Source organism: Eutrigla gurnardus, assembly GCF_963514095.1.
Source record: "Eutrigla gurnardus genome assembly, chromosome: 10".
In the NCBI taxonomy this organism is placed as follows: domain Eukaryota; kingdom Metazoa; phylum Chordata; class Actinopteri; order Perciformes; family Triglidae; genus Eutrigla; species Eutrigla gurnardus.
In genome coordinates, this window is record NC_139924.1 from 29,789,215 (window position 1) to 29,801,435 (window position 12,221).

Below are 12,221 nucleotides of genomic sequence, written 5' to 3' on the forward strand. Positions count from 1 at the left end.
TGCTAAAATCAGGAATCCCCCACAGTGACTCATACGTACCGCTGCTAATAAAGCTGTATTTAAGAACCCAGTATCGCAATACTTTTCAAGTGTCATTAATAATCATTCATTGGTCATCGTTAGCTCCTCTGCTAATGACAATTACTGTTACTAATGTTACTAACAGCAGATCCACACTCCAGGTTACTGGTACTCACCAGTGATGTGGTAGCTGACTTGACGGTTAACGGCAGAGCTGTCATCATCTCTGGTGTTCAGCACCGCCACCACCTGGCCTGGGGGGTCGCTCTCCTGAACTGAACCAAAGTAGTGTTGCTCCAGGAATCTGGGGGGGTTGTCATTGATGTCTGAAACCGCTATGGTCACTGTGGTGGTACTGGACAGACACAGGGTCTCCCCGAAGTCCGAGGCCACCACTGTAAATATGTAGGATGGGTTGGTCTCATGGTCCAGGTCCTTGTGTGTGAAGATCCAGCCTGTGTTGCTGTCAATGTTAAAGGTGTCAACCAATGAATCCCCTTCTGACTGGATTAATGTCCCCAGACTGTATGTTACCTGACCATTGGCACCTGAGTCTGGATCTAGTGCTTGGACTTGAAGGATTCTGGTTCCAACTGACATTCCCTCCATAACTGTGGCCTCATAGGAGCTGGCCTCAAATGCTGGTTTGTTGTCATTTAGATCTAACACTTTGACTTCAATATCAACAGAAGTCACAGAGTCCAGCTTGGCCTGTTGAACAGTGGCAGAGACTTTGAAATGGTATCCTTTAATCACCTCGTGGTCCAAAGGCTTATCAATCTTGATCACACCGGTATCCTTCTCCACCACAAAGGCGGCGTCTTGGTTGTTTTCTCCAGACTCTCCGTTGACCAGGGAAAAAGTAGCTGGGAACGAGGCATACCCAGAAGGAGTGTTGAGGCGCACCGTCCCTATGGTTGAACCTATGGGGGTGTCTTCTGGCATGTTGAATAAGTACTGGTGCTGGCTGAAGGAAGGAATGAAAGCGTCTGGAGAGAGAACATGGATGTAGACAGACACCAGAGAGTGCCGGACTGGACTTCCTCCATCCACAGCCTTCACAAAAAAAGATAATACAGAGTTCCTTAAGTGGCTGAAGCTGCCTTTAGTCACCATCCAACCATTGTCTGGGTCTATCTCCAAGATGTCCACCACAGGGACATGTGCCTCGCTGTAAAGTGAATACGTCACTTTGGCGTTCTTACCATCATCAGGATCATAAGCCTGAATCTGCGTTACCAAAAAACCTTTAGTCACATCAGATTTGACTGAAGCTCGGTACTCTGTGGCACGGAAACGAGGTGCGTTATCATTATCATCCAACAGAGTGACTTGTACCGTACAGTAAGAGACATGTCCACCTGAGTCCTGGGCTGCCACGGCCAGAACAATGTCCTTATTGGCCGGGTCCTCACGATCAAGCTTCTCTACGGTGCTGATCTGACCATTTGCATCAATGCTAAATTGGTCCTTGCCCACATCATTAACAAAGGAATAAATAACGTGACCCAAAAGTCTAGGATCTGCATCTGTTGCCTTCACCTGAAAAAAAACAAACAAACACATGATCATTTTATAATTACAGTACTTATATGATCAATGTTTATTCATCAAATTAATTACAATAGCATTTACTTGTATAACTTTGGTTCCCATAGCAGCGTTCTCTCTCAGCTCGGCCTCATACACATTCTGTCCAAACACCGGACTGAACAGGTTTGCCCCCAGCACCTTCACATGGACCTGGGCAGTGCTGGTGAACACCCCATCAGACACAGACACATTGAGGCTGTAGGCAGGCTCCATTCTTTGCTTACGGTGGCCGGACAATGTGATGATTCCTGTCTTTTTGTCCATCACAAAGTTCATTCTTTCATTTCCTGACAAAATGCTGTATTCCAACATGTCAAAATCTGAGCTGTCGGCATCTGAGGCCTGGACGCAGGTAACAAAATGACCCCTGGGTGCTAACTCATTCACGTAGGCCTCGTAGAGGAGCTGGTTGAAAACTGGTGGATTGTCGTTCATGTCATTCACCACAACTATGACTGATACTTCACTACTCAACGGTGGGAAGCCATTATCGGTGGCCCTGACGATGAAGTCATACTTCTGGACTAGTTCATGGTCCAGCATACGGGCTGTAAGGATTAACCCACTGCTACTATCAATGTGGAAGTAGTCGGTGCTGTTGTGCACATCTGAGAAGATCTGGTAGCGGACAGCGTTGTTCTTCTCTGAGTCTTGGTCAGTGGCAATAACCTGAAGTGCCGGAGTTCCAATCATGACTGTTTCAGACAAAACTAACTTGTAGGACATTTTCTGAAATATCGGCGGGTTATCGTTTACATCCTGGACAAGCACGTCTACGTCAACTTCTGCACGGGCGCTGGTCAGATAGTCTGTGGCTCTGATGGTCAGATGGTAAGACGCCGCTGCTTCGTAGTCCAACGAGTGGATGACACTTATGACTCCAGTGTCAAAACCAATGTCAAACTGAAGGGACGGGTCTCCGTCAACAATAGTGTAGATGATGTTTTGACCTTCAGGACTAGTGGCGTTGATGCCAAGGATAGGTGTGTGCACCACCACATCCTCATTCACAGACACAGAATAAAATGGTTTGTCAAAGACGGGCATGGCCTTATTGACAACTGTGATGGGGAACTCTATCGTAGATGAGAGAGGTGGATAACCTCCATCTCTGGCATAGATCACCATCTGGTACTCCATGTTGGATAAATCAGACTCAAAAGCCTTCTTGAGGCTGAGACCACCCGTCTGCTTGCTGATCTCAAAGTGACCATGGTCATCCTTGAGATAGTAAGACACCTCTCCATTAATTCCTTTGTCACCATCTACTGCCATGACCCTGAAGATGTGCGACCCTGGCTCTGCTTCGACTTGAACAGCTGCGTAGTAAGGAAGCCCAACAAACACAGGGGCATTATCATTAATGTCCTCGACTTGGACTCGAACCATGACTCTGGCCACATGCAGACGGTCGTGCTCCCTCCTTGCCTCCACAACCAGTTCATAGAACTCATGCTCTTCACGGTCAAAAGGGATTCCAGTGGTCTGAATCACACCAGAAGTTGGACGGATTCTGAAGCTTGTGCCGGCATTCAACAAGGTGTACTTAAGTGGTTCATTGAGACGGTTTCCCACAGCGTTGACCACAGCCACTTTGGTGATATTGGATACATTCTCTTGAATGGATGAAGAGTAAAGGCTGTGAGTGAAGCTGAGACCAGAGTCCAGAGCTTCTCGGACAAGAATGGTCACCAAAGCTGCACTGGAGAACTTCCCATCTGAGACTTTGACGCTGAAGCGGAAACGTTCTTTGGAGAAGTTATTATGTTTGACAGTGATGATTCCACTGGAAGGTTTGATGGCAAAGTAGTCCAGTACTCCATCAGTTAGAGAGTAGGTGAGTTCTGTAGGGACGTCTTGGTCCGGATCTATGGCTGAAACCTGCAAAGCTTCTACTCCCACGTAGGTGGGGAGCAGCAGAACTGTTTCATAGGCATTCTGGGTGAAGCGAGGCGGCGAATCATTTGTGTCAATCACTTGAATCGTGACCTCTGTTGGACTGTCTGCTGTCAATTGTGGCCTGCCATTGTCCCTTACATGAACATGGAAGTGGAAGGTGGCAAATGTCTCGTGGTCTAAATTAGCGATGGTTCTGATGGAGCCAGTCCCAGAGTCCACTGTGAAAAACATCTTTGCAGTGTCCTCAACAATCTGGTAGACCAACAGAGCATTTTGGTTGCGGTCGGCATCAGTGGCCTTGATCACCAGAGGCGAGTCATCTGAATTCAGGACCACGCTGTTGATTGGTGCTGCCTCGCTGATGCTGCCATGATAGTGAAGCTGCTGGAACACTGGGGGGTTATCATTCACATCCACCACCTGGACTAGCAGAGTAGCATTCGAGGACATGCCAGCCATGTTGGTAGCCTGGACTATCAGGGTGTAAGACGCTGTAGTCTCAAAGTCTAAAGACTTCTGCGTAGAAATCACTCCGCTGTACTGATTTATCTGAAACCCATGATGTGTGTTGCCCTGTCTAATGTCATAAGTCAGGGTGGACTGGCTGACGGCGACCACGGTGGTGACGGACGTCCCGACCATGGCGTTCTCGGTGATCTCAGCCTGGAATTCAGGCTGAGGAAACTTTGGGCTGGCGTTGTCAGAGAGTGTCACAGCAATCCGTACTATGGTGGTGGTGGACAGAGGAGGAGTGCCGCTGTCAGTGACTCTGATGGTGAGAACATAGTGGCCTATGTTGGACAAGTCCAGATCACGAGCTACAGTGATGATACCCAAGACTGGTTCGATATGGAACGCGTTGCCAGTGTTCCCTGTCAGAAAAAAAGCAAAAAAAACAAAGATGATGTTGTCTTGTTTTCAGGGTAATTATAAAGAATTATACAGATGATAAATTATGTCAGAGGTGCCGACCTGCTTCGATTGAGTAGTGCAGCTCAGCATTGACGCCTTTATCTTTGTCCAGGGCCGTCACCTGGACCACCGCCGATCCCACCGCGGCCGACTCGTAGACCAAGCCTTCATATAGTGCACTGGTGAAGATGGGTACGTGGTCATTTATATCCTCCACTTCTATAAGCACACGAGCCAGGTTCTTCCTGTACGGGAACTCTTGGTCCTTCACCTGTGGAAAACAATCTGATAATTAATGTATTTCAACTAGAGTTGTTCCGATTCTGATACCAGTATCGGAAATGCCTCATACACGCATTTCAACCTGTTCACACGGCACATCTAGTATTTCTCACGCAGACAAATTACCGGGATAATTAAAAAATAATGTTCTCTTATTTTACGAAACTAGTTCACCGAAATGTGTTTCTGAAAACATTTTATGCGAGAAATAAGCGATGCAGTTGCTGAATCTGTCTTTATTTTAGATCGACAACAGTCAGTTTAAACGATTTTCGAGAGCTTGCGGGAGGCGGCGCCCCGTCTCTCGAAACTCACCGCAACGCGAAGGCATTGCAAGGCTTCTTACATAGACAATGAATGGGAAGCATGGAAATAACGCTGTGGACACGTACCTTCAGCCAAAATCTCACGCTGAACTAAGTTAAAAACTTGAGAGCCATATTTGCCAACATATGCAAAGACTCAATTTCGAGGGGGTGGCACGAGTGTTGCAAATTTGCACAACTGTTTTATACTGTTTATTTATACTGTTCTATTTAAAAATAAATGGCTTCCATTTGCTGTATTCATTCATGTTTTACCAAGGGTTAAACCTGAGCCAGGCCTCACCACAATGATAATCATATCACAGTCATGCAGGCGTAGTAAGATCTTTTTCTTTTTTCTTTTTTCTAAACACACGTATCGGTATGGTACTCTGTATCGGCCCACAGCACGAGTATCGGAATCGGTATCAGGAGGGTAAAAATGTTATCGGAACATCTCTAATTTCAACTCATCCAGTCACTTTCCCTTTGACTCAGTTTTAACATCCCTCGCTCCTCTTCTTTCCTCTCTCTCTCTGTAGTGAATACAGGAACTTTTGGGGGCTCCGTAAACCTCAGCGTTCACAAAGAGAAACACAATTTATCATCAACTCTTTCTGTTGCCACAGGTATTTCCTGAAATCTCCCATTAGCAGATTCCTTAGTATGAAAGGATCCTCTCCGCTCCTCTCATGACGTGAAAAATCTGCTTTGCTGCTTGGTAATTATCTTAAATGATGAGTGCAGGTACAAGGAGAGATTGCTTTCGGCCCGCCTGCTACTCTAAATATGAAACACGCAAGGACGTGGAAATGATTTCCTCCAGTAAAGCTTCACCTTTCCAAGGACTCGTCTCGTTGTGATGACTCAAGGCTGATAACCAAAGAGTAAAGAGAGATTTAAACTGTGCTCCTTTAAGTCTGCGTTTACCATTTGACCAGTGCTGACTAACTTCATGAGACCTAATAACCTTGATGTACTGTTTGAATGCGCTTCTTTGGACAAAAGCGTCTGCTAAATGACCTAAATGTAAATGTAAATGTAGAAAAGTAACAGCAAAGTGTCGGCTTGTGTATAAAACCTACAGAGTAAAATCTCTGTAGCTTCTAAAACGAATCACCAGGACTACTTTAGACCTGGGCGAGTAAGGTCTACAGGTCTACATTCTAGCTTACAGCTGTGGCTCTTAACTATCTGGAAACCGTCAGGATGAGTGAAAAGGAGACTATAGGAGACTAAAGGAGTGAATTCTTTTAAGACAACAGTGCAGACTATACTGGCCCCCTCAGACCCTCCAAAAGGTCCCAGTAGACTCACAATGACAGTGAGGATGTGCTGGGCGCAGGCCTCGTGGTCCAGCCTCTGAGCTGTGTACACAGTTCCCAGGGTCGGGTGGATGCGGAACAAGCGCATGCTGCTGGAGTCTATGGAGCTCTGCAGGGCGTAGGTCAGCCGGTGGTGCTCATCCCGGTCCGAAGCCAGAACCTGGACCACCTCGGTATCTGGGGGCGTGTCTTCAGAAATAGTGACATCGTAGGTTGGTTGTGAGAACACGGGAGCGTTGTCGTTGTTGTCCACAACGGTGATGTGAACCTGGAATGTGAAGGTGTGAAGGAAGCGTAGATTTATATTATATATGTATATATATATATATATATATATATATATATATATATATATATAGTAGATTTATATTATATATGTACACATATATATATATATATATATATATATATATATACACACACACACACACACACACACACACACACACACATTGTCTCAAGTCATTGTCTCTCTACTGTTTATATGAGAGACAACAAACAGACATCAAGGTGGAAAAGATGAAGGTGTTAACCACTGAGCTGACGACACCGTCGCCAAGGAAACCAACCAATCAGAACAGCAGTAGGACTCCGTGGGGAGGAAAGCTTAGTGCTGGTTTAGTGCTGGTTCCTATCCAGACCCAGACCTCCAGAGAAGCAGAGACCCGTGCCGAGCTGAAGTGAACCGAGCTGAACTCTGGCGGGCGAGGAGTCTAAAATTAAACTCTGCTGCAGCCGCCGGCCTTCTGTTGCTCCACTGAGAAGACGTTCCCTGGCGGCGTGACGCCATGCTGACTCGCCATCTGGGAGCCTCATCATCATTTTACAGGTGTGTATGTGTGTGAGAGACACTATGAACAAAAATATCACTAGTATGTGGAGAATCTTTTCTGTTGAAAGGTTAAATATTTCTAAGTAAAGCAGGTAACGCCATGACCAAAGACGCGTGCGGTGTTGCGGTACCTGTGTGTATGCAGTGTTGTCGGTGTTGCGGTACCTGTGTGTATGCAGTGTTGTCGGTGTTGCGGTACCTGTGTGTATGCAGTGTTGTAGGTGTTGCGGTACCTGTGGGTATGCAGTGTTGTAGGTGATGCGGTACCTGTGTGTATGCAGTGTTGTCGGTGTTGCGGTACCTGTGCGTATGCAGTTGTAGGTGATGCGGTACCTGTGCGTATGCAGTTGTAGGTGATGCGGTACCTGTGCGTATGCAGTTGTAGGTGATGCGGTACCTGTGTGTATGCAGTGTTGTCGGTGTTGCGGTACCTGTGCGTATGCAGTTGTAGGTGATGCGGTACCTGTGTGTATGCAGTGTTGTCGGTGTTGCGGTACCTGTGCGTATGCAGTTGTAGGTGTTGCGGTACATGTGCGTATGCAGTGTTATAGGTGTTGCGGTACCTGTGTGTATGCAGTGTTGGTTCCGTCTGTGGCCTGCACCGTCAGGTTGTAGGAGGCGCGCTGCTCAGCATCCAGAGGCCGGGCGATGACGAGGGTCCCCACAGTCCTCTCCACGTCAAACAGACTGTCGCTGTTCCCACCTGCTCCACCGGAAGAAGGTCACACAGATTCAACAATCAGAAAGAAACACACTGAACACACACTAGCCACACACACACACACACACACGGACCAGTGGTTTTCATTCATGTGCTGACTGTCCCAACAGTTCATTAAATATGAACAGTGTGTTTGGTAGAGACTGAACAGCACATAACTGGAGACCACCACGACACACTGGTCATTGATATTCCTCAGACTGTGTGATGGTAGAGATGAGGGGGGCTGCTGACCCCCCCAACACACACACAGACACACACACTCTTGCATACTGACAGTCCGACATCACAGCAACACAATGAAGCGTGAACAGCGGCCGTGCAAGCTGAATGAACAACAAAGCCTGTGTGTCTGCTGAACAGATCTAAACAGACGTGTTGGATCAGGTTCTGGTGCGGGTTTTGGACTCGGTGTCCAGTAGAGACAGAATCTGCCGTCTACATGTCTGACTGGACATCTGTGTTTGGCCTGCCGTCCTGAAAACCACCTTCTCATTAAACTCAACCACTCTGTGAGGTACGTATTAAGTACACGTATGAAGGTCCACGTATGAAGTCCATGTATTAAGTCCACATATGAAGGTCCACGTATGAAGTCTACGTATGAAGTCTACATATTAAGTGCACGTATGAAGTCCACGTGTGAAGTCCATGTATTAAGTCCACATACAAAGTCCACGTATTAAGTCTACGTATTAAGTCCACGTATGAAGTCCATGTGTGAAGTCCACATATTAAGTCCATGTGTGAAGTCCACATATTAAGTCCATGTGTGAAGTCCATGTATGAAGTCTACGTATTAAGTCAACGTGTGAAGTCCACGTATTAAGTCCATGTATGAAGTCCATGTGTGAAGTCCATGTATGAAGTGTGAAGTCCACGTATTAAGTCCACGTATGAAGTCTACATATTAAGTGCAGGTATGAAGTCCACGTGTGAAGTCCATGTATTAAGTCCACATACGAAGTCCACGTATTAAGTCTACGTATTAAGTGCACGTATGAAGTCCACGTGTGAAGTCCATGTGATAAGTCCATGTGATAAGTCCATGTGTGAAGTCCACATATTAAGTCCATGTGTGAAGTCCACACATTGAGTCCATGTGTGAAGTCCATCTATGAAGTATGAAGTCTACGTATTAAGTCAACGTTTGAAGTCCACGTATTAAGTCCATGTATGAAGTCCATGTGTGAAGTCCACATATTAAGTCCATGTGTGAAGTCCATGTATGAAGTATGAAGTCTACGTATTAAGTCAACGTTTGAAGTCCACGTATTAAGTCCATGTATGAAGTCCATGTGTGAAGTCCATGTATGAAGTCTACGTATTAAGTCAACGTGTGAAGTCCACGTATTAAGTCCATGTATGAAGTCCATGTGTGAAGTCCATGTGTGAAGTCCACGTATGAAGTCCATGTGTGAAGTCCATGTGTGAAGTCCATGTGTGAAGTCTACATATTACGTCCACGTATTAGGTCCGCGTGTGAAGTCCACATATGAAGTCCACGTATGAAGTCCACGTATGAAGTCTACATACTAAGTCAACGTGTAAAGTCCACGTATTAAATCCATGTATGAAGTCCATGTGTGAAGTCCACATATTAAGTCCATGTGTGAAGTCCACATATTAAGTCCATGTGTGAAGTCCATGTATGAAGTCTACGTATTAAGTCAACATGTGAAGTCCACGTATTAAGTCCATGTATGAAGTCCATGTGTGAAGTATGAAGTCCACGTATTAAGTCAACGTGTGAAGTCCACATATTAAGTCCATGTGTGAAGTCCACATATTAAGTCCATGTATGAAGTCCATGTATGAAGTATGAAGTCTACGTATTAGGTCCACGTGTAAAGTCCACGTATTAAGTCCACGTATGAAATCCATGTGTGAAGTCCATGTGTGAAGTCCATGTGTGAAGTCTACGTATTACGTCCACGTATTAGGTCCACGTGTGAAGTCCACATATGAAGTCCACGTATGAAGTCCACGTATGAAGTCTACATACTAAGTCAACGTGTAAAGTCCCAGTATTAAGTCCATGTATGAAGTTCATGTGTGAAGTCCATTTGTAAAGTATACGTATTAAGTCCACGTATGAAGTCCATGTGTGAAGTCCACATATGAAGTCCACGTATGAGGTCCACGTATGAAGTCCACCTGTGAAGTCCACGTATGAAGTCCACATATTAAGTCCACGTGTGAAGTCCATGTATGAAGTCTACGTATGAAGTCCACGTATTAAGTCCACATGTGAAGTCCACGTGTGAAGTCCACGTATGAAGTCCACATATTAAGTCCACGTGTGAAGTCCACGTATGAAGTCCACATATTAAGTCCACGTATAAAGTCCACATATTAAGTCCATGTGTGAAGTCCACGTATGAAGTCCACATATTAAGTCCACGTGTGAAGTCCACTTGTCGTTGTGATGGCAGCAGATTAAATGGTTGTGATACCTTTTCACGAAACCAGCCAAGCAACCACAGGGAGACGAGGACAAGGACAGGAAGTAGAGAGATAAGACAGGAAGTGGAGGTTGTAAGAGATACCTTCTGAGGAACAGTTCCTGCCACAAGAAGTCTGCAGAATAAAGAAGTTCTCACGGAAAGACCTGGAACCTTCCAGGTCAGAAGCATTGAGGAGAGAGAGGAGAGACATGGTGAGACAGCAGGACACACAGACAGGCAGAGAAGAGACACAGTGAGACAGCAGCAGAGCACACAGACAGGTAGAGGAGAGACAAAGTGAGACAGCAGGACACACAGACAGGCAGAGGAGAGACACGGTGAGACAGCAGCAGAGCACACAGACAGGCAAAGGAGAGACACGGTGAGACAGCAGGACACACAGACAGGCAAAGGAGAGACACGGTGAGACAGCAGGACACACAGACAGGCAGAGAAGAGACACGGTGAGACAGCAGGACACACAGACAGGCAGAGGAGAGACACAGTGAGACAGCAGGACACACAGACAGGCAGAGGAGAGACACGGTGAGACAGCAGGACACACAGACAGAGGAGAGACACAGTGAGACAGCAGGACACAGACAGGTAGAGGAGAGACACAGTGAGACAGCAGGACACACAGACAGGCAGAAGAGAGACACGGCGAGACAGCAGGACACACAGACATACAGAGGAGGACAGACAGATGAGGACAGACAGAGTAAGACAGACAGGAGGACAGACCGATGAGGACAGACAGATGAGCACAGACAGAGGAGGACAGACAGATGAGGACAGACAGAGGAGGATAGTGGAGGACAGACAGAGGAGGACAGACAGAGGAGAACAGACAGTTTCCGTGACGACATAGAAATATTAACTGTTCTCTCAGAACTGAAGAATGATAAACGACCACAATCAAGGGGCTAAGCCCTGCCCCTTCCTGTGTCCCCCATGGGACCGGAGAGATGAAGAATAAAGTTTTGATCTTGTTTGAATTGTTCCACGTTTCACAAACATCAACAAGCTGATGATCATGAATGAAGACATGAGACAGGACAGAGACAACACAAGGACAGATGGATGGTGCATTGTGGGAGCTGCAGTCCTGGAGCCACAGTGAATGCATGCACAGCTTCAAGACCTAAAGGAGTTATTAAAGCACGTTAACCAGCATCATTCAAGTCTGAGCTGAGAGCGCCGCCGTGATGTCATATTCTGATGTCATCATCTGATGTCATAATCTGTGAGGGATTTAAGAGCTCCACGATGGGAATTTCCCGGCTACAATGTATCTGAATGAGAAACCTCTTATAGGTCTCAGGAAGACCACAGACCTGACACCTGTCACCATGGTGACGGGGGTGGGCTGAGCATAACAGATCATGCAGCAAGGCCACAGTATCTGAGCTGCACCTCACACACACCAACACACAGCCGACCTGACGGACCAGAGGCGGAGATTACCTGTGATGTCAAACCACAAGGGGGCCGAGCTCTGCTGCAAGGAGACCACACCCACGATCTCCGACACCTTGTCATTCTCCATGACGGTGAAATTATAGAAGGGCTCATCGAAGAGCAGGGGGAGGGGGGCAGGGGCGGGGCGGCGGATCCACTCGATGTGGAGCCGGGCAGTGGACGACTTCTGAGGACGGCCGTTGTCCGTCGCTTTGATCTGAGGACACAGAGGACGACTTTACGTCTCCATGGAAACACTGTGTACGAATACTTCAATACGGAAATTACATGTATCAATAATTGGAAAATGTTAATGATGTCATTCATTCAGTGGTGTAACCATAGCAACAGAAGGCTTGCGTACTGTCAGGATGTCGTAGCTCCCGGCGGCGAAGGCCTTGCGTGAAGACACGACGGCGGTCT

General features: G+C 46.7%; 1 protein-coding gene across 1 annotated transcript in view; it reads right to left on the bottom strand.

Annotated features, from left to right (window-relative positions):
* fat3a (FAT atypical cadherin 3a) overlaps positions 1–12,221 on the bottom strand; it is a 94,545-nt gene that overhangs the window by 31,134 nt on the left and 51,190 nt on the right. Inside the window, 8 exon segments of the mRNA XM_084019322.1 lie at positions 198–1,563; positions 1,657–4,385; positions 4,486–4,696; positions 6,330–6,605; positions 7,733–7,872; positions 10,440–10,508; positions 11,805–12,015; positions 12,163–12,221. The exon segment at positions 12,163–12,221 is cut by the window's right edge and continues 256 nt beyond it. Coding sequence (XP_083875448.1) covers positions 198–1,563; positions 1,657–4,385; positions 4,486–4,696; positions 6,330–6,605; positions 7,733–7,872; positions 10,440–10,508; positions 11,805–12,015; positions 12,163–12,221 — 5,061 coding nt within the window.